Here is a 24,402-nt window from a genome sequence, read left to right on the forward strand (position 1 = left end):
TGTAGGTGTACGGTGTGGAGGTGTATGGTGTGGAGGTGTATGGTGTGGAGGTGTATGGTGTGGAGGTGTGTTGTGGTATGGTGTATGGTGTGGTGTGGTGGTGTGGAGGTGTGGTGTGGTGTGGTGTGGTGTGGAGGGTTATTGTGTGGTGTGTGGTGTGGTGGTGGGGACACATTGCTAGGCACTGCTGAAAAAGCCAGAGGAGGCCTGTATGATGGAGTCGTCTGTCCCTTCCACTCAGTTGTGGGACAGTGTGCTCGGTTTTTCTCTCTCCCCAGGCTGATTTGTGGATCATGCGATTCCATAGTCCGGGAGGCTTCTAGGGACGGAGTTGACAAGCTGTTCCAACGTTTGTGTGGAAACGTGGAAGACCGTGTGTCCGCAGCGACAGACGATGCGGTTGCTGGTCGGCATGGCTGGGACGGTGTCAACTGTAAAAATGGCCTGGCTTTATATAGACGTTTCTCCTGTGGCCGAGACGCACAGAAAAAGCTGTGCACTGGCACGATCACCGGGGAAGGGAAACACGATGGAATAGCAGCTAAGACCTGTGTGACTATAAGCTCACTTCCCAGCCTTTAGACCTCTAGAGAAAGGCTGGAGGGAAACCGGAGAGGGACCCTCAAGACCAGCCAGCGTTTTCAGAGACAGGTGTTCCAGTCTGGGCAGGGGTTGACGGCTGCTCTTCAAGGCTTTCTCTACCTGCGAACTCTGTGTGTGTGGCTCACTTATTTCTGCTAATCATATTAGTGCCCATTAGCGTCTTTGTTTTACACGTGGGAACACTAGAGCTCAAAGGGCTGAGCACCTGGCCACAGCTGCACTGCGGCTCAGCCGGCAGAACTGGCTGCCACCCAGACAGCCTGCCTGGCAGTCCGTTTGTCTTTGCCTACCCCAGGTGGCCTTGTTAGCACGGGGACATGGGAGGGAAGTGCTGAGGCACAGATCAGCCTGAGTGTCCTTTGATGCCTCTGTGATCTGAAAAATGCTTTTCTCACCTTCCTGTTGAGACTACTAGAATGGACCTCGCTGGGTTGTTGGGTCCTTGCAGTTCAGCTCTTGCCCTCATTGCTAGACTGGAAGTGGGAAGTGGGCTCCAGGCTGGAGAGTGCACCATTTTATTAGAAATATTTTTCTGGGGCCTAGGGATTTAGCTCATTTGGTTAAGTAGACTGAGTTTGACCCCCAGAACCTGTGTGAAAAAACTGGGCATGGTGGTTTGTGCTTAAGATGCACTGAGGAGTCAGAGACTGGCAAATCTTAGGACTCAGTGGCCAGCCAGCCTTGCCAGTTCAGTGAGTCCTAGACAAAAGGAGAGACCCTACCTCAAAACAGCAGGGTGGGCCAGTCCTGAGGCATCATACCTGCATGACCTCTGACCTTTACACACAGTTTCCTGTGGCTTTCTTGCACTAAACACCTTTAATTCAAACAATTAAATATAAAGAAAATAGGCCCATGAATCTGGGCCTTTGTCATCTCTTGCTAGGGCCCCCAGGAAACCAGCGAGCCCCTGCCTGGGCCCCTTCCGTGGTCAAGCCCTTTCGAGATCTCATCCCTAGCCCTTCCTGCTCTAGCTGGTCCTGCCTCAGCCTACCCTTTCCCCAGCCTTGCCCTGTTGCTCAGCTTTCTCTGGGAGCAGGCAGGAGGGCAAGTGTGGCTGTTCAGGTTCACAGCTTTTGTACTATTGGCATTGCTCTCTGCAGCTGAACTTCAGTCTTCCAAATTCTTCCCTCTGTAAGGCGGGCATTACCAGGTTCCTGTGTGTGTAAATGCACATATAAATATGACTATGTACACATACATGCTTGTTTTTGCCTTTATGTCTTCAGGTAAAGAGGCATTTAAAAACATAAAACAAGTTGCTGCTCCTCCTTTTCTGGCCCTGCTGAGTCTTCGGCTCTTGTTTGCATGCCCTGGCTGTATCTGAACCTGGGGTGTGATTTGAGCACGGGGCTGACAGTACCATTACGCAAGGGGTTTTCTCCAGGGGAATGGCCAGGTCTAGAATAGAACAGCCATCTGCTGCCAGATGGCCAGGGTTCCACTGCGCTGTGGGTTTGACCCAGAGGCTGGCCTTTTCTTTGTGTTTGCGTCGTTGGAAACTCCCCCATGCCTTTGCTCCCTACTGGCCGTGGCCTCTCCAGGCCCCCAAGCTTGCCTCATCCCTTAGGGGTCACCCTTCCCTGAATGATCTGAGGATCCGGCACCTCACTGCATTCATGTGTGGCGCCTCAGCGTCACAGCATCCAAGTTAGACCTCAGCCGTCAGCAGGCCTCCCAGTGAGAAGCCCGGGCAGGCGGCTCAGACTGTTCCATAGGGCAGCAGGGGAGAGCTGGTTTCTTCTGCCCATAGTGGCCACCTGGACACCTCTTTGCCTTGGAAACTGGCAGGCTTGGGAGGAGGGTGGGGCTGGCTGGCTGGGTGGGTACATAGAGACTGTGACAGAGCCTCTCCTCTACATCAGAAAGGAAATGGTGTACAGATGCTTTCTCCTGGGACCCTGCTCGCTCACCTCCTTTCTTCCTGCTTCATCCCTGTTTCATCTACGCCTTTGTCTTTTCTGCTCATTTCAAAAGATGGACTGGTAATTAAAATATGGCCATCGAAGAGGAAGTGTGCCCTCCCTCTCTGAACTGTCAGAGTCTGAGGACAGGGTACAGCCAAGCAGCAGCAAGAAGTCAAGATGGAGGGCCACCTCTGCAGCCACCTCCTTTCTTCACTGTGACAGTCTCACTGTGTAGCCTGCATGGTCCAGAACTCGCCATGTGGACCAGGCTGGCCTCAACGGCAGAGAGATCCTCCTGCCTCTGCCTCCTGAGTGCGGGGATGATGGGTGTGTCACCATGCCTGGCATTCTTTTATTTAAAATATTTTTTGAAAATTTTATGAGTGCCCAATTTATGTCACTTCCCCCCACCCCACGTATGTACATAATACATATGTGCATGCATACCTACCCAGCCATCCTGCTGGGTCCATTCAGTGTTGCCCACGTGCATATGCTGTAGGCTGACACTTACTCTGGTGGCGCCTGTTCTTTGCATGGCGCAGGCCTCGTCTTACCCCTTTGCGGTGGCCCCAGGCTGTCTGGTGAACCTGAGCAGTTACTTTATTCTGTACTTACGGAACATCAGTTTGTCCTTGCTGTCTCCCCTCCTTTCCCCTTTCCTTTCTAGCCTTGACAGGATCATGTTACACAGCCCAAGCGAACCTCCTTTGTGATCCTCCTGCCTCAGCCCCCGGGAGCAGGGGTTCCGCGAGGGCACCAGTCCTCCCAGCTGCCGCCTTGCTTTATACCACATTGGTCTTGCGTCACCTAGGATCCCCATATTGCTTACACATGCCTTTCTCTGCTCACTGTCAAGTCCTCACTCCCCACTGTGAAGGTGTAATAGTCTGTACTGTCCCCCCCCCCCCATATCAGGTGCTAGAGTCTTTGGAGATCCGGAGACCCCGTAACATAATACATTGAACTAGAAGTGTGGGCAAACTGGGGCTCTAGCTTCAGGTGGCCAATGACTGGCCCCCTGGCTCTCAGCCAGCCGCTTTCCTCCTTTGCTCTCATTTTTCTGTATTGCATGCAGGTGCCTGGAGGGATATTACTGCTCTTACCTGAAGACCAAGCCTACTGAAGTATATTGTTCTCTTTGGGGTTGGCATTAGTCTCACTGGCTGTCCTGAAGGGGATATTGATCTTTAAAACAGTGGGTCAAACTGGTGATGGGACAAACAAAATGCTGGGGGTTATTTCAACAGCCCCTTTTTCTTATGTCTAGTGCTATAGTGAAATCAGTGCGCACCCTCAGGGCCAGCACTTACGTGGACCTGGAGCACAGTCTGTGCAAAGGTCGGAGCATGGTGGTTTCTGGGCAGAATGACCTTTGGTACGGGTATGCGGACTGGTGAAGGCAGGGCAGGGAGCCTTTGGCTGCTCAGGCTTGTCCGCATTTCTCTCCTGGCCGTGAGCTGCCGCTTGCCTGAGTGAGGTGTGTCATTGGGCAGAGTGGCAGCGGCAGGGCGGCGGCTGCGGCCCAACCACACATCTCTGGGCAGAGCTTTCAACAGAAGGCTAGAGTCCCCAGCTCCTGGAGTCTAAGCCAGACACCACATGATCACCAGGGCTGGGGTCACCTCTCTCCTGGGGATTCCATTTTAGGGTATAAACAAAAGCTTATTCTTTTATTGGCTTTTATTATTACTTTATGAGGTAGGCAGGATAGGGATTTATTTTTAAAAAGTAATTTTCAGTTTCTTGTTCTAAAAATAACATGTGCTCATTGTAGAGTTACACGTACTTTTACCGCACTGGGGAAACCGCTTGAAAACATCCCAGTTTATCTTTCCATACTTTTTTATAGTGTTTTTAAAAACATGAGATATTTCACATAGTATGGTTGCCTTATGTAGAGTTTCTCATCTATAGTAATGTTGGTATAATTCCCCTACGTTAGCTCTCCTTTCAAACAGTTATTTAACATGTTAAAAACAACATTTCAACACTGTTTTGATATGTCACAATTTATGTGATTATTTTTGGAAATCTAGGTTGTTTGTGAGGTTTTTCTGTTACAAGTTAGGCAGCTCTATACAGAAATGTTTGGTTAACTATAATTTTATTTTTCTCAGAAAATTTAAATTTATTTTATTTTTTAAAAAAGTTATTTATTTTGTGGGGCTAGAAAGATGGCTCAGAGGTTAAGAGCACTGTCTGCTCTTCCAAAGGTCCTGAGTTCAATTTCCAGCACCACATGGTGGATCATAACCATCTGTAATGAGATCTGGTGCCCTCTTCTGGCTTGCAGGTGTACATGCAGGCAGAGTGCTGTATAAATAATAAAAATAAATAAATCTTTAAAAATTAAAATTATTAAAAAAGTATTTATTTTGTGTGTATGGTTATTTTTGCCTGCATGTATGTTTGTGTGCCATATAGGTTCCTGGTACCTTTGAAAGTCAGACAAGGTCTTCAGATCCCCTGGGACTGGAGTTACAGACTGTGAGCTGCCGTGCGGGTGTGGAGAACTGAACCCAGGTCCTCTGTAAGACCAGCCAGTGCTGTTAACCACACTGTACTTTTTATGTTTTGCTTATCTGTATGTGTGTACACTCTGTGCATGCAGTGCTCTTAGAGGTCAGAAGAGGGTGTCAGATTCCTTGGGAGGGGGGTAGAATTACAGATGGATCTGTCATGTAGGTCCTGGGATTTGAACTTGGGTCCTCTAAAGAGCAGCCATTGTTCTTAACCACTGAACCATCTCTGCACTGCTAGTAATTATTTTATAAGGAATAATTTCTAGAAATAAAATATTATATTACAGGAATTTTATCTAGTTTTTTCCATGTAGCCTAGGCTGGTCTTGAACTCTGTGTATAGCCAGATCTCCTAAACTCCCTTATTGCTGGAATTGTAGCCTGTGCAAGCACACTGGCCAACCAGACAGACTTTTGAAGGCCCTTGACAGTATGTTTAATACAGCAAGACTAAAGTTGACGTTCTGGTTCTTGATCCCCCTGCTCACGCTCAAACAGGTATGTGCGTGTGCTCCGCCCTCACCTGGAAAGGCTCCTGCCCTTCAGTTAGGGTCTTAAAGGCTCTTGCGTGCTCTGACTGTGCTCGTGTCTTTCGAGGAGCACCCCTATTTCTGCAAGTCCCTTTGTGAGGTCCTGGTTGGTTTCCTTGGCCAGAGACTGGATAGAGCGGAGACCGCACAGAGCAAGAAGCTTGGCTGACCTTGCATTGACTGAACGCCTGTCTTCCTTATTAGGACATGGAAAGAACGCCAGCCTGTCGTCTGCTCTCAGATGGGGACAATGCACACAGGAACACTGCAAACACCAGGGCCCTTCGGTGCCACAAATCCTTCTCATCTTTACCCTGTTGTTGTCATCAGATAGCATGTGCACTACTCATAGCCGATGGGCACCTCAGAGAACCTCAGCCTCGGCTCCTTATTCTACAGGCTCCGAGAGACGCCAGGAGAACCTAGTACTGCCCAGTGTCACACAGCAGAGCAAGCCTGGCAGGGGTCTCCACCATGCTCCTTTGTTTCTCTAGCTCTGCCTCATAGTTTCACCCAGTAGTTTTAACATCCTGTGGTATTATGCTAATTTGCTCTTCGTGACATTAAAGGAAACAAATGGAGTCCTAGGAAATTACAGTCGCTCAGCTAGATCGTTTCATCTTCTGAGTTAGCCTGGATCATGGAAAATGCAGCACATGGCTGTGTCCTTTTTGGGCATGTAGGTGACTCCTGGCAGTGGATTCTCACCCCTTGCCATCTTAAGTCCCCATGCCCTGGCTTCTACTCCCCCTTGCTACCTCAGCTGCTAGTCCACTGCTCACACCCTTGCTCCTCTAAACTGTAGGCACCGAGAAAGCTGGATTTCTTAAAGATTTGTTTATTTTTAACTTTTTAAATGTGTATGTGGGTGCTCTGCCTGCATGCCTGTCTGTGCTCCACACTTGTGCCTGGTGCCCGCAGAGTCAGGAAGAGGGTGCCTGATTGCTTGGAGCCTGAGTTACGGATGGTTTCGGGCTGCCACGTGGGTGCTGGCATCTGAACTTGGGTCTTCTGCAAGGGTAGCTGGTGACCTCAACCACTGAGTCATCTCCCCAGCTCCCAAGACTTCTCAAAATCTTCCCAATCAATGCCTGGCATTTTGTGAATAGTCACTGAATGAATTTAATTGCGTGTAAAAGTTTGGGCAAGTCTTTCTTCTCTTATGGTCTCCTCTTAGCATTCACAAAGCCATTGGCTAAGATTCTTTCCGGGTCCAACATTTCATAATTGTGTCTATTCTTAGTTTTTAAGTGTTTGGCAGAACTAGATCCATTTTCTTATAAAAATTTGTACAGAACCTCAAAGTCTAAACTACAACTGCTGTGATTGAATTGAAAAGGCAGCTCAGGGGTTAAGAGCACTGGCTGCTCTTGCAGAGGATCGGGGTTAGAGTCCCAGCATCCATAAGGCAGCTCACAGCCATCTGCAATGCCAGTTCCAGGGATCTGGTAACCTCTTCTTGGCCTCTTTGGGCACCAGGCACACACATGACACACAAACAGTCAAGCATACAGAACATTTGTACACAAAAATAAAAATTTATAATTACATTTTTAAAAAGAATAGAGGTAGAGAAGTAGGGAGTGGAAAAATGAACCCTGGCCCTTGGTTGCCAAGTTCATAGAGCAGTGGGGCTCATAGCACCTGGTTCTGCAAATATTTTCCTTGATTGTAGAAGACTAGAGGTGTAACCCATACAAAGCCCAGGGTTTAGTTCCTAGCATAGCAGATGGGTAGACAGACAGACAGACAGATAAAATATTTAGTACATTGTCAATGAGTAGAATTCTGTTTGTAGTCATATGTGAACGGTGTATTTATTTATTTTTTAAATCGAGACAGGGAGGCTCGAACTCAGAGATTCTCCTGCCTCTGCTTCTGAAGTGCTGGGATTAAAGCTGTGGGCCACCACCACCTAGCTGTGAATTGTTTTTTGTTTGTTTGAGACCAGGTCTCACTATGTATCTCTGGCTGACATAGAATTTGCTATGTAGACCAGGATGGTCCTGAACTCACAGAGATCCACCTGCCTCCCTCTATTGCTGGCTGTCACATAGGAACTTGAAGGAAATACTGACTGTTGGAAAAGATAGGGAGTGATATTAGGTGGCAGGGTAGTAGATGATCTTTTTTTTCTTTAGATGCTTTTACTTACAATACTAAGTATAATAATACAAAAGAAAAAACAGGCTGATTATTTTTCTGAGCAATTCATTTGGCCAAGGTTACCCAGAGCATTTAAACCTTTCTTGTAATTACATTTTTACTTGTCTTGTATATGTTAGGGTGTCTGCTCCGTGGCACATGTTTAGAGGTGAGAAGGCAGCCTCAGGTTCTCCTTCCACTGTGTGTGGCACACACTGACCTCAGTGTGGAGGTCTCCTGCTGACCCATCTGGCCATCTCCACCCAGTGTGCTTTGGTCTTTAGTCTTTCTTTTGTGGGTACAGATGTCATGTGCTCTGGAATTGCTGGGGAGAAAGACCTTACATGCCAGCTCCTGTGCCCAGCCTCGTCTCCGCTCCATCCCGTTGACGTGGGCCCTTTTGAGGTGCAGAGGGAGCCAATAGCTATGTGAAGCAGTGGGTATTAGAAGAGGAGGCTTGTCAGATGTGGGGGTTCAGTAGGTCAGTGAGTTATAATTCAAGGTAAATGACACTGCAGTTTCTTTTCTCCTGAATGCATAGTCACATTGAACTCCGGGTTAGCAGCTGGGAGGCAGGCTGAGCTAATATTTACCCAGCTTTGAGATCTGAACTGTTTGAGGGATGGTTTGGCTTGTTTGAATTCGAATATCCAATAATAATCAAGAGAGATGGAAAGCTCTTGTTTTGTCAAATACATATTTACCATGTATTACATTCTCTTTTGTTAATACAGCAGCTAAGGAAACATTCAAATGAAATTGCCCTTCGATCGCTTGATTTATAAACCTTCCTGGATGACAGCAGCAGGACCCAGAGGATAACGTTTCTTAAAGGTTCTCAGTGCTTAGAGACACATCACTGTGCTTTTATCCCTCAGTCTGCTCTGAAAACTGCTTGCAAAGTCTTGTCAGTCCACTGAGCCTTTGCCCGTACTCTCAGAATTTGAGTCCATTTTTAGCAGAAGTTTCTTGAAGTCACCGTTACTGGAAGAGTAACTGATCACCCCAGCTGATTGGTCCTGGCTGGACTTAGGAGAGCTGTCACAACATCTGGAATTACTCAAACCAAACTTTCCAAGATGGGGTGAATTTGGAATCTAGCCCCTGTCTGCCCAGCTTGTAAGATGGAATCCTGAAAACAGTGTAATTTTTCTTTGCTTGGTTTTAAAAGCATAGTTGTCTTTTGTATTCCCAGGGGACTGTTTCAGGACCCTCTGGGAACACTAAAATTTACAGAGGCTCAAGTGTCATTTGTCAAATGTAGTCACAGGTTCCATATGTAACATGTAGTATTTGTGTGTGCTGTATATATGCCATCTAAACCGTCCGTCCGTCCGTCCGTTCGTCCATCCATCCATCCATCCATGAGGCCCGTTTTCTCTGTGTAGCCCTGGCTGTCCTGGACTTACTTTGTTTACCAGACTGGCCTCAAACTTACAGAGATCCATCTGCCTCTGCCTCCCGACTGCTGGGATTAAAGACACCCGCTGTCACACCTGGCCTAATTTTTTTTTTTTTTTTTTTTACATGTTTGGGTGTTCTGTCTGCATTTATGTCTGTGCATCCCTTGTGTGCAGTGCCCAAGTAAGCCAGAAGAGGGCACCGGATCTCCTAGGACTAGAGTTACAGGTGCTTGAGAGGCACTGGGAATTGAGCTGAGGTCCTCCGGAAGAGCGGCCAGTGCTCTCAGTTGCTGAGCCATTTCTCCAGCCCTGAGCTAGACTAAAGATGGGTCCTGTTGACCATGTATGTGCTTTCTTTTTGTGGCCTGAGGAACCTCTATTCAAATCTTCAGGAGCTGATTCTGCATTGCTGTATTTCTCAGTAGTTAACATTGTCTCGTGTGCTGAAAGAAAACTGCATTTCACTCCTAAAATTAGACCTTGACATTGATTTTTTGATCCAGAAAAATAGGCATTTCAAAATCAAATACTTGCAGTGAAAGCTTAATGTTAGACTCGTGTGTTGGCCTTGCCTCCTGCTGCTGTGATAAAGCACCCAGGCAAGAGCAGCTGATGGGAGAAGCTCGCTTCCACTCACGGCTCAAGACTGCACTCCATCATGTTCTCACGGTTTGCGGCGTAGCATGTGGGGGAGGCAGGGTGGCAGGAGCTTGAAGCTGGCTGGTCACGTGGCAGTAAGAGTCAAGAAACAGAGAAGAGGGGTGCCAACTGGTACTCAGCTCCCTTTCTCCATTTTCCACAGCCCAGCATCCCCACTCAGGGGATGATGGCCCCAAGAGACGCATCTCCTGTGAGCACTTTTTGTTACACAAACCTAATGATAGGTTTGAATTGGCCATGGATTGAATTAATATCCATAAGACAGTCCACTGTTCTGTATGCCCTGAGCAAGCTTACTTGACGGCACATTTTCTCTGCATCCCCATTGCCACTCTGAGCTGGAAGAGCACCAGGAAGTCCCCCACAGTAGCTCAGGACAGAAGTCAAGAAATTCCTGGATAATTCTTCACCAGACCTTCTCTCCTTAGACTGATCTCTTCAAATTTATTACTCAGGGCTCAGCAAACCCCGACCTGAGCAATGCCCCATGTGTTCCCACACATTTATTTCATCTTCCTAGAAAGTCTCCCTTCATTTTTCAAAGTTAGCAACTGCAGTGGTTAATCTCCATCGTCAACTGGATTCTCTCTCTCTCTCTCTCTCTCTCTCTCTCGTGTGTGTACACGTGAGCATGCATTTGAAAAGAGGTTTAACGGAGTGGAAGAGACTCCCCCCAGTATGAATGGCACAACCCTGAGGGCAGGGGTTCTAGACTGAATAGAAAAGCAGGAAAGGGAGGAGTGCCCTGAGACTTAGGGAACAGTTGCCGAGTGTCCACCCCTACCATGCTGCCCAGCATCATGGGCCAGAGTCCTTCAAACTTCAAGCCAAAATAAGCCCGTCCTAAAGTTCTGGTCAGATCTTTGGTCCCAGCAATGAGATGATTAGGAAATCAAGGAACCTCATGTACATTTATTGGTCTGTTCTCTCTCTTTTCTTTTGTCTTCTGTTTACCCAAGTGCCCTGTCTAAGAAAGGGAACCAGATGGGACAGTGGCTCTGACCGGTTGCTGTGTGTAGGCCTGAGAGGAGGATGCTGGGGCCTCCTCTGAGGTGAGGGCTCGGCCTCAGCAGCCCCTGCGGCATCAGAACCAGCATTTCTGTCTGCCCCTCTAGTAAGCTTGCTTTTCCAGGATTCCAGCATTTAAGACCCTTTCAAAAATCACAGGTTATGTGTTGGGGGAGCCAATGGGGACTGTCCCTCAGCTGGTAGATTGCTTGCCTGGCATGGCTGAAACCATGGCTTTCCTCCACAGCATGGCACAACTGCAGATACCATACAGGTGGTCTATACTTGCAGTCCTAACAGTTGAGGGTCTGGAGTTCAACTTGACCTCTGAGTTTGAGGCCTGCTTAAGATACGTGATATTCTGTCTCAGAATGAAACTTGTTTCGTCCACTGTTAATTTCTCTTGCTATTATTTCTACTTTATGTGTGTGAGTGTTTTGCCTGCATGCCTATGCGCCATGTGCGGTGCCGGCAGAGGTCAGAAGAGGGTGGTGGATCACCCGGCCTTACAGATGGTAGCAAGCGACCTTGTGGCTACTAGGAATGGAACCTGGGTCCTTTGGAAGAGTAACCCTTAGCCACTGAGCCATCTCTCCACCCCACCAGTGCTATTAGTATAATAATCAGCAGCAGCTTGCCGGAATCCCAGCGTTTTTGTTTCAGCAGCTCTGGATGGAGCCTGATAATTTGGTTTCTCCCATGTTCCAGGTGTTGGCTGTGCCGCTGGCCTGTGCCACGTGCTGAGAAGCCGCCCCAGGGTTAGCTGGTGGTCTGCTCCTCAGTCCGGGTGCACACAGACAGTGTTCTGGAGTGTGGGCCCAGTTCCGGGGTGCCGCGCCTTTCACCTAGCGTGACTCTGAAAGGCAGATTTTCTTTAAAGACTATCATCTTACTTTGTTACTGTGTTTCTCTCGCTCTCCAAAATAGTTGCAGGGAATGAACTGGGTGCAGGGTGCATGCTTCCATGGGGATGGGTTCTTTTGCAAGCCTGGCGTATTGGACATTGTTTTTAGGCCTTCCGTGAGAACAAGGTCCTGAGTTTTGAGTGGATTACAATATTCCATGTGGCACTGTTGGTGAATTAAGCATAATATTTTGCACCGAGGTCCCTTCTATTGCGTGCCTGCTATTCCATGCAAGTCAGCAATTCATTAAAAGTGTTACTGTTGTTGCAGTGGGAAGCAAGGAAAGGAGAGAATTGTGTTCCTTTGTAGGTTTTGCCTGGCAGTGTTATTGATTAGTCTTTGTGGTACCCGAGCTAGTCTTAGATACCTGAACAACCAGGCAGGTAACAAATGTTTGCTGCTTCTGGGCACATGAGTGATGGTGTTATCTAGTAAGTTTTGGGTACTGATGGAGCAGGCACTGTGTGGAACCATAGGACCAAAAAGCTCGAGGGAATGCTAGATGAACTTCCTCAAGACTGTTTTATCTGCAGTGTGAAAGAGCACCACAGACATCACTGTGATGGGGCTGACTGACATGCACCCAGAAGACAACTTCAGTGCTTTAAGGACTCTTAGTTCTCATCCTTTCCACTTGCAAGTGGTGAAATGACAGTTAGATAAGGGAAACACTTGCTTCTGAATTGCATGCCTAGTAGGTGGCCTGGCTTTGCACTGAGCCCTGTCCTCCGGGCCTTGACCTGGAGCTGGCCTCATTACCCAGTGCAGCCTTCCTTTGGCTGGTCCTGATCTAGCTATGTATAGATCTTTAGCCTCCTTCCGAGTTACCTGTGGACAGCAGGGTTAAGAGTAAGCTTTGTATGAGTTGTTTGTGCTCTTCAAATGCCCCCCCCTTTTTTGTATGAGGAATGGGCTCGGTCTCCGCCATCTTCTCCCCACGACTGCAGCCATTTGTTTTCCATCTTTAGGGCATGGCTGGGCCAAGTGTTCTTTGACCAAACAAATTAAAGGAGGTGGGACCTTTATCTGGGCTATTGTCCCTGCTCTGCTCTCCCCAAGTGCCATGTTGTCACTTATGCCTGAATCCTGCCTTAATGAGTTCCTGTAGGGTTGAGTCCTGCCTTGGTGCTAACCAGTTCGTTCTTGATGGCAGGAGTTCAGGTTGGAGCAGGAGGGTAATGTCTGTAGAAGGTCTCTTCTGTGCCAGCCCCCTCATCGACGTCCTGTGGTTTAATCTGTGAGCATTAGCTGTTGTGCTGACCAGACTTGATAGGGGGACACAGCTGCCGAGTGGTGGAGTTGGGTTGGCTGAACTCTAGTCCTGTACGTAGCTCACTGTACTCAGGGCTTAGAGTTTTCCCTTGCAAGCTTCGGTTTTTTATTTATTTCCAGGGGACTTATTAATATTATGTATTATAGTCATCTCAAGTCACAGGAGAGGTGGGCCCTACGTACATGGTTCCCCCTCCCTGCTGGAGAAGAAGAATGATGAGTTTGTAAAATGTGGAGGAAGGAGAGGAGGCTGATGAGATGGCGCAGTGGGTAAAGGCACTTGCTCTCAAGCCCAAAGAGCAGTAGCCATGCCCCAGAACTCACATCCTGGAAGGAGGTGTCCTCTGACCTCCACATGCCTGCCCTGGCATTCATATGCCCATGCATACCCAATATTGTAATAAGGTGCATTAAAACACCTTATTAGAGAAGAGGGAGAGAGGGAGGAGGAGGGAGGGGGAGAGGGAGAGGGAGGGAGGGGAAGGAGAGAGAAGCAGAGGGAGAGAGAGGCAGAGGGAGACAGAGACAGGGGGAACAGTGGTGGTGATAAGCACTAGACCATCCTAATTTAGCCCAGAGCACGGTGCTAGTCGGGGGAGACTTCACGGAGGGGGAAGCATCTGAAGCAGACCTGAGACAACAGCATGAAAGACCCACACACCGAGGGCAGGACCTCTGTGAGAGTCGGCCAGTGTTCTGCTGCCTGCCTGTCACAGTGCTTGGTACTTAATGGGTTTCCCATGGGTGTTTGTTGAATGAATACATGACTGGGGCACTGAGGGAAAGTGTATTTTGCTTCTTACATAATAACGGAAGTTACCTTGGAATGCAGCACAGTTCCAAACAAGTTTCCCCCAGGACCTCCTGTCAGTCTGTTGTTTCGGGTTCCCTTGCTCTATTCGGAATGTCCACGCACGTGTCCCATCTTTCCTTTATACCATGGGGTGTCTTTCTGCCTCAAAGAGATCAGGAATGGAGCTGTTCTATTGTCTTCCGAGTGGCTGCCTGGAGCATGAGGTTCAAAATAGCCGCAGTAATTTGACTTTTTTCCCCTCTGGGGATCTGACAATTGGAAACAAATGTAGAAAGAGCCTCAAAGGAGTTCCTCCCCTTAGGGTCCTATGGGATGACAGCACTGATTATTCGCTCTTTGACAATGCAGAGTTATGTAAGTTGTTGAGAGTAAAGGCAGCTCCACCAGTCGGCTTGCCTTACTGAAGTGGCTTTACACTCCCCACAGTGTAGGGGAGTGTACAGAGGAGGCTGGAGAGCCTGTCCTCTGCTCTAGTCCTGGTTACTGGAGTTCAACGAATGTTAATTCACAGGATAAAACCACAAACACGTAAACACCATTCAGTTTCTCAAAAGTAAATTCTGACCTGGAATTCTGCTAAGAGCAGCACGCACATTCCAGGACTGGAATAGGCCACAGGGCCAGCTTGTCAGTGTTCTTCAGTTCAGGAAATATTCCAAGCCTATGAGTCCCTAGTTTCCTACATTCCAGTCTTCCAGTCCCCTGGGGTCTTCCTTTCTGGTCCAGCTCAGGGCGGCTGGAAGGGCAATCTTGACAGCCATCAGTGAAATTGGGTAAATGACTTGCCAGCCCTTCCTCTGCTGCTCACGCTTTCTCATTGGTCGCTTTGTGAGACTTTCTTAAAGAATTGCTGTGTGCACGTGTGCAGGTCATTATAGCTGGAGAAAGGCTCTGCATCCACGTCCTCACAAAGCTTGCCCCAGTGGGACAGATGAACGTACAAGACGGGGGTTTCTGGGAAAGTTGGTAGGGAAATGAGGTCCTGCACAGTCATGTGATCCTGAAGTCATGAGCTGCAGGGAAGTTTTAGAGGGGTTTCCGGAGCTTGGCTTTTTTTTTTTTTTTTTTTTTAATGTGCTAACTATGACATTGAGGGCACTTAGAGAAGAGACTCCTTTCTTACACGCTGGAAGTTTGCACAGTCTGCAGGGGCAGTTGACTCTGCCCTCACACGGGGTCACGTGACCAAAGGTGAGCAATTCTAAGCACACAGCAGAGCTTAGGTCAGGGTTCGTGATAAGAAACCTGACCGAGTGACCGCCTCTCACCTGTAGAGGCAGGCAGAGTCCAGGAGGCTGCAGCCCAGCACCTTAGGGAGAGCCAGGGATAGGCTCCTGGCCTGTCTCTGCACCTTGCTGGCTGAGTGAGGCTTTCTCAGCTACAGGCTCGCCGAGCCGGAAGCGAGGTCTGCTCTGTAAGCAAGCTCATTAGTGTGGTGTCTTCCTGCTTCCTCCCCTTCTTTCCTGTAGGACTGGACTGGCGCAGATAGGCTGTGGTCTCTCCCACCTCTGCTGGCAACCTCTGCTGGCCTTGTCCGTTAGGTCCCAGCTAAGACTGAGGCTCTGGTGGGGGAGGGCTGACCTGTGATCCCAGTGGCAGTAGGTAGGAGAGCAGTGGTTTCTGAGGTGACCTCTTTTAGAGCTCTGCTCGATCCTGGCAGGCAGTGTTCTAGGACAGAAGGCGCACTAGAGCTGCTAATGCTTGCTTCATGGTTAGACTTTCATGTATAATTAGTACTTTTAAGCCATTTTAGCTAAAGATTTCAAACTTAGAGACACTTAAGTTCTTGAAGATTTTTTTCCTGGATGGCAGCTGAGTTTCAAAGGACCCTGCGACAATTCCCACCAGGCACTCGATCCTGGACGTCGGTCAGCAGTCCCTCAGTGAGTGCTGTGTCATGTGTCTCTTCTCTAGCTCCTTGTAGGAGATGCCATGATCACCCAGGCTTGGCCTGGATCCTTCTAGAAGCCATGCTACATAAAGAGAATGATCTACCATAGCATATTTTTGTTTTGGATGAATGTGTCTGTTATAGAACAGACCAAAGTAAAAGAATTAATAGCAAGAGATAAGTGGCCAAATACTATCAAATCCCAGAATTCTAGAAATTCAGAAATCAAATGGGAAGCCTTTTTAAGGCAGCCAGTTGGAGTTTCCGGTTGAGTGAGTCCTGGCAAAGTAAAAGGTCTCCAAGACAAAGCTTTTATATAAAAGAACACACAGAGAACCTCACCAAATTGGATGCTCATGACCTTTGGCAGAAACTGACAGGGGAAGTTGAGGCAGTCAGTTGGAGTTCTTGGTTGATCTCTCTCCATGGCTGAGAGTCCGGGGTTGAACTTCCCATGGTTGAACGGTGGCACTGTCGCACTTCCTCTTCATGTGGTAAACTATGGTAACATCTGCTAGAAATGATTTACCTTCCGTCTGTTCTCCCTTGTGTCACAGAGTTGCGAGGTGGCTCAGGCCTTCTCCAGACAAGGGCCTTGGAGGATACTTAGAGACAAGCATGCTTGGATTGGAAATTGGGGGACGGGCTGCTTCGAGATGTAGCTTGAACAGCTCATGGCAGTTTATGATACAATGTACATTACAGTATAGACTGGTGACATTCAAACATAGTGTGAAGAACCACATTGGACCTTGTTAAAGTGTGGGTTCTGGTTCTGCAGGTATGAATCAGTCTACACTGGCTCTCTAACATGCTTCCAGCAGAGCTGGTGTTGTGGCCTAAGGGCTGTGCCTGGGCGGAGGGGCAGTTGCTGAAAGCCAGGCATAGACGGGATCTTACAGATGGAGCTCCCAGTCTGCGCCTGTGCTTCTAGAAGGAGACAGCAGTCCGGAGCAAGATGCCAACTTAGCTGAGGCCACACACTAAATTAGCAGAGGAGATCAAGACTGCATCTCCAGTTGTCAGTTTCCCTATATGTTATATGTATACTTTTCTTTTGCTGACCTAATTTCTTGGTTTGTAGTGTGGGCTGGCCTTGAACTTGTGATCTTTCATCTTCCGCTTTCAAGGTGCTACCTTTTTTTTTAAATTTAAAATGTTTTTGTTTATATTCACACTAAAACAAAAACAAATGATCCCTTATTGAGTAATTCCAGAGAATCGATTAAGTCAAATATAGATACTTCCCATATTATAAAGGTATTGCATTCTAACAACTCCATGACACATTTAAAATGTCATTAAGTTCAAACACACTAAACACATCTACCCTTCAAACATCATAAGTTAGACTCACTTGTGACTGACTGGCTCAGAATGTTCATATTCGATGAATTGAGAAAAATCAAGTAACACAAATTCTGGCCCTTAAAAAAGTCAACTTGATACTATATTTCAAACTCTTTTAAGGTATTGATAACTTTTTAAAAAATTTACTTTTCTATGCTGATCTAGAAGGGGAAGGAACAGAAATAAGGTTCCTAGCTGCATTATCAGGTTTAGGGCAGTTGTCCAAAACTGAGCGCTGACAGGCTGGCTATATCTGGCCGTGCCTGGGGCCCTTCCTGCTTGGCCATGAGACTTCTCTGTGTTGATCCCAGAGTGCCCTCATACCAGGCTTGACGCTCAGCAGTGTGTGCTGAGGAGGATTTGAGTTTCCTTCTCACTGCACAAGGGGAAGTAGGTGATGCCAAAAGGTACCAGATGGCTAAATATCCAGGTTGCACTCTCAGATCCCAGGAGCTAATGGTCTAGGCCATGGAAACGGCCACTGTACTTCAAGAAGAATGTGTGGTTGGTGTGTTGATCCTCAGAAAAAGTACCTAGTGGCAAACCTGGCATCTTGAAAGTGGGGCAGGTGGGTTTGCCCTAGAAACATGGCCAGGGAGCATCAGGCAGTTGCTCATTTATTAGGGATGGGGTGTGGCTGGAGGGAGGGGCCCAGGCAGACACTCTGCTCTGTTCCAGGCACATGGGCTGACTCCATTGCAGATATAGTTCTTGTGGGCTTGCTGTTGTTAGACACTGGGCTGTGCTGGGGGACGTCGGGAGGAAGCTGCAGCGTGAGTGCTGGTCTCAGGCGGCTCCAGGGCACAGTCTGCACTTTAGGAGGAGTGGCAAAATGTAGTCTGGCCTTAGTGGACTGACTTGAGAGGAAGCAACTCAAGGTCTAGCCCAAGGCTGGGAGACAGATGCACCTTGAGGAAACCCAAGGAACAAGGGCAGCGCAGGGACTTCTAGAAGCACGCTGAGGGTTGAGGACTCTCGGGAGGTCTGGGGTGAGCCTGAAGGGAAGGCCGCCTGCTGTGCCCATGCAAGCACACACTGGGTTGCAGGGAGAGAAGTCACAGGGCCTTGTCAGTTGCTCACCTGCTTACCCTTCGCTTCTGACCATGCTTGTGAAAGCACCGTGTTCTGGAAGTTTCTGGAAGCTACTGGAGCAGCAGAGGAACAAATAGGCCCTGCCTCCGTCATCATCTGTACCAGTGTGTCCTGGGACCTCATAGAGCTGTTTGCCTCCTGATGTAGTCAGTGACCAAAACCCTAACTGGGCAGGGGAACAGAAAGAGTGCCCTTGACACCATAGACCAGCCAGAACCTAAATGGACACCTCAAGGCCAAAGTGGAAAATTATAGCATCAGGGAAATAATTAACAGTTGAGGGGGGAAATGCCTGACACTTAGTAGGCCTGCAGTAAATGTTTGGTGGCTGAATAGGTGTTTTACAGTCTAAAGAACGATTTGTTCCTAGCCTTTGGGAATCAGGCAGCACTTTGTACCCATGGCTTAGCATAGCAGCTGAGAAAGATGTCTCCTCTTTGCCCAAAGGCACGTGGCTGGGAGTGCGGGACTCCATCTCAGACAGCTCAGGAGAGTGTGGCCCAGTCATTGTTGTACCTGGAGATTTGGGAAACAGATGCTAGTTTTTTTTTGTTTGTTTGCTTGTTTTTGTTTGTTTGTTTGCCAGATTGAACCCTGGAACACTGGGGTCTGCAACAGTCGAAGCAGGAGCCAGCACCACCGCTGCCTACTCATTAGCTTGTTCTGTCTAATTACATTGAAACCAGGGAAGGAAGCAGCAGCCTCAACCATGGTGTGTGGCACAGGCGCAGGCATGTGCATTCTTTTTCCCACCCTCCTTCCCTCCCCCTGCCCTGCACAGGGCCACTAGAGCAAGGCCTTTCCAGTGGACAGTGCTGTTTCTTTTGCCAGGAGTGTGTGTCTGACAGACAGCTGGCGGGCACATTTCTGGGACCTTAGAGATGTGCTGAATTACTCTCTTATTCTTGTTGGCGTCTTTTAGGACAAAGAGGCCATTGCTTTATCTTTTGAGAAGTGACTGAATGAAGAGCATTTTTTTTTTTTTTCAGTACCCAGAGGATCTTGGGTTCCTGTAAATGGCTTTAAAAAGAAGTACCCCTGAAAGGTTTTGGCTGCCCTGGACCTTGTGCCTCTGAGTTTGCCTGTAAGTGGAAAACTGCTGGCCCTGATCCCAGCCAGGCCTGTTGAAGGTGGTTCTGTCCACTCATCAGTGGTGACTGTGACCTCTGAGCTTGCTCACTCTGTTTAAATCTTTCTGCTGGAATTTTCCGTATTCACTCTGCTCTCTCTCTGCTCTGGTGGAGAGGGAACAAACCCAAAGATGGCCTTCACTGTATCTGCAGTCACACTGGATGTGAAGGAGCAGCTCCCTGGGCCAGCTGTGGTTTCTCTGGGATGCTGCTTTCTGCTCTTGGGGCTGCCTTTTTCCTTCTCCCTGTTTTCCTTCTCCATTGCTTTCTCCTTAACAGAAATTGAATTTCTTTATTGCTGTTTTGCCTCTGTTTATATGTCTAATCCCCTAAGTGCCTGAGCCGGTTGGTCAAACCCTGCAGGGGTTCTCCGAGTCACAGGGAGAAATTCAGGATCCCAGGCAGAGCAGACTGGCTGTGCCTGGCTCTTTCTGCTCTTTTCCTGGGAGTAGCACAGCCCCGCTTGGAGCTGGAGAAGTAGTTCCCAGACATGACAGGTTGCGATGCTGGCCTCTGCGCTGCCCTTCCTGAGGCCTGGCTTAGTTCTAAAGAATCTCCTTCTTCCTCTCTGATGCTCTTTATTTATGCCAAGGCAAAACTTGGTTCTTGCTCTCCACCATGTTCTGACTGTAATTGAGATGCATTCCTGCTAAATTATTTATCACATAATTCTGCAATCATTTCTTTGAATGTTTATCTCTTTCTCTTACCCCAAATTCATTATGTCAGCTCCATTCACTAGCTAACTGCTGTTGAGTGCCTCACTGCCAGCCAGTCCAGCCTGGGCTGAGTAAAGGCTTCCCATATGCTTGCTCATTTCCCCCTCCCTGCATGTCAGGGTTGTTATCATCTGTACTTCACATACCAGGAGACGGAGGTTTGGCGATTTAAGGGACTTGGCAGGGGCAAACTGGGATGTGCTTGCACCATGAGAGATGTTTAAGGTCAGTGTGATAATAGCCTTCCCTCAAGGAGCTTCCTGTTTAACTGGGGAATGCAGTCAGCACCCGAGGATGGCACGTCCCTGATGACGTTTTGTGAACCTCAGACAGGGCACCACCACCAAGAATAGGTCACCTCACGTGCAGCGTGGTGGACCAGAGAGTCTAATTGGGGTTTCTTTCTTAATTATTAGCTACTTACAAGTGCAGTACCACTGATGGAAGGAAAAAAATCTCTCCGGGCAACCATTAACTGCCTATGTGTCCTCAGGGAGAAAGGAGGGCCTTGGGAGCGTTGGGCCAGACTAGTGCAGGTCTTCTCCAGGCAGTCACAGCTGAGAGGGCCCCGCCGCGGCGTGCTCCGAGGACAGCATCACACAGTGAGGTTGTTTCGGGCTCTGTGGAAGCAGGAGAGGCTGGGCCTCAGGCACAGGCAGCAGCCAGCACTGTGCTTAATCAAAAATGTCAGCCATTTTTTGCTCGCTCGCTAAAGACTCCCTGGTCCATGCACAGCAACTCCTTTCCCAAGAGTCTGGAGCCTGTATGACCTCCTCCCTCCGCCACAGACCCACCCTCTGTGTGAGAAGTATGCGTGAGGACATGAAGGTTTCTAGAGTACCAGAAGTCTCTGGGGATCGCCCTTGTTCAGCTCATTTGTCATTGTCTAGGCTTCCTGGAGCGTTTCCATCCTAGGGAATTTTTTTTTTTCTTGGCCTCAGGACAGAGCTTCTAAGAACGTGTCTTAGGACTGGGCCCTCTGGCACTGTGTCCCTCTCACCCTACTAGTGCTAGCCAACCTCTGGCATGCTGGCTCCTGCCTGCTAGTGGAACAGAGGGCGCTGAGGCATGGCCCCCACTTTCTAGGGATAGTGCAAACTGGGCCAGCAACAGAATTCAGGCTAGCCTACAGGTGATCCCTGGGCCTGTAGCAGAGTTAGACCACTGAGTATACCGTTAGCAACAGACAAAGGAGAAGGTAGCTAAGGACAAGGAAACAGCAAAGTGCCAGCTGTTTGTCTCATGCTCTAAATACTCATATGCCCAACCACAACATCTGCCTTCCCAGGAGCCTGGAGTCTATATCTCCTCCACACTGGGTCACAGATCCACTGTCATCCACAAGAATATGCCTGAGAGTGTGTAGGTCAACCAGAGAGGGCCACAAATAGTATAATGGGAAGGGTAGGATGTCTGAAGTAGAAGCTGGGAGAGACGTGAAAGAGCCGTCTGTGGACTACTTATCCCTTTCTTGTTATTAGGAGAAATGCCACAGTCAAAGTGTCCAGCCAGAAAGAGGCCCTGCAGGATAAAGATTTTATTCTGTAGTCAAAAAAGGTGAAACCTGGCTCAGTTGGTAAGGTGCTACCATGCAAGCATAAGCACCCGAGTTCAGGTCTTTGAGGTGTGAGAAAAGCCCGGCATGGTCATGCATGTCTGGAATGTTAGTGTTGGAGGGCTGGAGACAGGTGGGTCCCCAGCTTCCTGAGGAGGCCCAGGGAACTGGTGAGCTACAGAATTAGTTACAAGACTGTCTCAAAAAATAAGATGGAGGGTTGAGGAGATGGCCCAGTAGGTAAGTATGAGGACCTAAGTTCAGACCTCCAGAACCCACACAAAAAGCAGGCCATGGACTCAAGCTATAACCTTAGCTCAGGGAAGCAGAAAGCGGTCACTGTCAGCCACCCTAAGCTGAAATAGCTCCAGGAGCAGTAACAGACCCTATCTGAAAATACACGGTGGGAAGCAATTGAAGAAGATACCCAATATCAACCTCTGGCCTCCACATGCATGGACACATATGCACATATGTCTGGATGCACACATATGAACACACATACATACACAGACACACACGCACACACACAAGGCAAACCTAGGATGAGTTAGGAAACTCTTCTAAATTTCTGGGACATTAAAGGAAGGGATAAAGGGAATGGGGGAGTATGACAGGTATCTCTTAAGCACTTTATGCCCAGTGCACAATGGTTCATTATTTAATTTTCTCAGCCCTGTGGATGTACATTACTGATGGGGAAACTGAGGCTACAGAGCTCGTGAACTAAGGGGAGCAGAGTTTGAAACCTGGCTTGATTCCAGACCTTGCCCTGATCGTGCTGCTTGCTCCCGAGATTTCCAGACAGAGAACTAGGGACACTGCTGGGTGCCTCAGGAAGCCAGATGCCCACCAAGGAGCAAAAGTTAGTGGGGTCTTTGCCAGTTACACGGTGTTATGCCCAGGGCACTCTGCAGACTCGGGTTCTTATACTTTCTCTCCCTAGAGGATCTGCAAAATCCCTTGTCATAGTCTGATCCTGAACCCCCAGAAGACCTCTCTGCCTTCCCCTAACTAGTGACGATGGGGATGAATAAGGCTGAAACCATTTAGACCAGAATGTCAGGGCCCAGGCTGGGCAAGTGATCCATCTTCCTGCCACAGCTCATTTGGGCTCTTTAATAATTGAAGGCTGTTATTAAACGGTTCACAGTTTGTCCTTCGTGGACAGGAGTAGTTCTGTGTGTAAGTGATACTCCTGCCTCAAGGACATGCTTTCCTGAAGTGCAGATGAATCAGCAGGATGCAGGAGCTTGGATTTCATTGAGTTCTCCGTTAAAGCCAGCTCCCCATCTCATCGAGACCAGGTGCTTGGAGCTTGGTGCCTATGGCTGGAGTTTCTTGCCGGGGACTTTAGGTGAGGGTGGGCTATTTACTGTTATACTGAGGAATCTGCATTTTGTCCCCCTAGCACAAAAAGAGGGGCCATGGCTGTTCCGAGTGGCACCTCTTTCCCATGGATCTGTCATGCCAGGCTGTTTCTAACTGGTTCCTCCGTGTCACGTGTCCTTCCTACTTTCCCAGCCTTTGCTTGAGCTGGTGTCGGGTCTTCTCCTCATCTGCTCTCATTTTGCTGACCCAGGGCAGTTCAGGGCTTGCTCTCTGAGACCCCATTCCCCTTTGCCTCTCTGTCTCTCCTGGCACTCATTCCCTGTGTGGGAATTGTCTGTGTGCTTGCATTTTTCACCAGCTGACTGAGGACTCCTCTCTCCAGGGGTGAGGGAATTGTGGAATGCACAGACAGGTGAATGATGTGAAGTGCTCGAAGACCCTGCTCCCAGGAGCAGGACACTAATAATTGAAGAAGAAAATAGAGCTTTTGGCTCTGTCCCGGGCACTGGCCTTGGGTTATGCTTAGGCTGTGTCACCTTCAAGGTGGACTTGGCTTGCCTAGGCCACGCGGAGCCGTTCTTGCAGCCTTTCAGGCTTGCCTTCTGTTTTTGTACTGACTCATCACAAATGACCAGCTTTATAATTTAATAATGAGTAGGTTTGAACCTTTAAAAAAACGCTTTCTTTTAAATTTTGTAGATTCACAGTTTAGCATCGAGTACAATAATGTATCAGATGTCTGTCAAAATGTAGAACCAACCCTTTTGCTGGAAATGATTACATTTTGCCAAACCCGTTTATTCCGAGAAGCACCAGTATATTAATGTGCGGCACTATAAATGCACGCCTTGTGATGTGTGGATTTGGAGAGGGAGGGTTGGGATGGCAATTAAGCCAAGTCACAGCCGCTGGATGGGTGGTAAAAAGGGAAATAGAACATGTCCCTTTGTTAGACATGTTCTCCCAAAGATAAGTTTGCAATTTGACAATCTAGGCAGCTGGAGAAATTAGCAGCCGCTTCACTGGAGAAGCTGGCCTGGTTCTCCAAGCTGGCACTTGGAAAATGGAACCGTTTGTTCTCTTTGTGATCTCTGGTTAGAGGGTTTGTTTTTTCAGGCCACGGTCAGATCAGGACCTAAACACATGGCCTCAACTCCCAGCCAGCACAAGTGCACTGTCTTTGAGGATGGTGGCTGTTGGCTGTTTGTGACATCATCACTTGGTCCTTCTCAAGCGAAACATACCTGATGCTGTGAAGTTGGACATCAGCTTGAGCGCAGCCTCCCACCACTGATACCAACCACGAGGCAAGGGAAGCTCTCTTTCTGTGAATCCGTGTCCTTGTCTGTAACAGGGACTTGAATCTTAAACAGTTTTAAACTGAGCACCCATGAGATGCTGGACACTGATTAAACTTAGATATGATGAATACGATTATGTACTATGTTGGTGGCCAATAGGAGAAGAGGATGGGCTGAGGGTTTAGTACAGTTTGTAGAGTGCTTGCTAGACCTAGACGTTCTAGGACCACATTCACCTGGGCATGGTCATGCATGCCTGT

General features: G+C 48.4%; 1 protein-coding gene across 6 annotated transcripts in view; it reads left to right on the top strand.

Annotated features, from left to right (window-relative positions):
• The window catches only part of Sergef (secretion regulating guanine nucleotide exchange factor), a 200,233-nt gene that overhangs the window by 67,565 nt on the left and 108,266 nt on the right, over positions 1-24,402 (top strand). Inside the window, exon 11 of one of the 6 annotated variants that reach the window (XM_055613499.1) lies at positions 279-1,824. The exons of the other annotated variants lie outside the window; for them this stretch is intronic. Within the exon in view, the coding sequence (XP_055469474.1) occupies positions 279-323 (45 nt within the window). The 3' untranslated portion in view covers positions 324-1,824. Of the gene's footprint in view, positions 1-278; positions 1,825-24,402 lie in introns of those variants that run through there. 6 annotated transcript variants of the gene reach the window in all.

Source organism: Psammomys obesus, unplaced genomic scaffold (assembly GCF_907164565.1).
Source record: "Psammomys obesus unplaced genomic scaffold, mPsaObe1.curated_primary_1811, whole genome shotgun sequence".
NCBI classification, from domain to species: domain Eukaryota; kingdom Metazoa; phylum Chordata; class Mammalia; order Rodentia; family Muridae; genus Psammomys; species Psammomys obesus.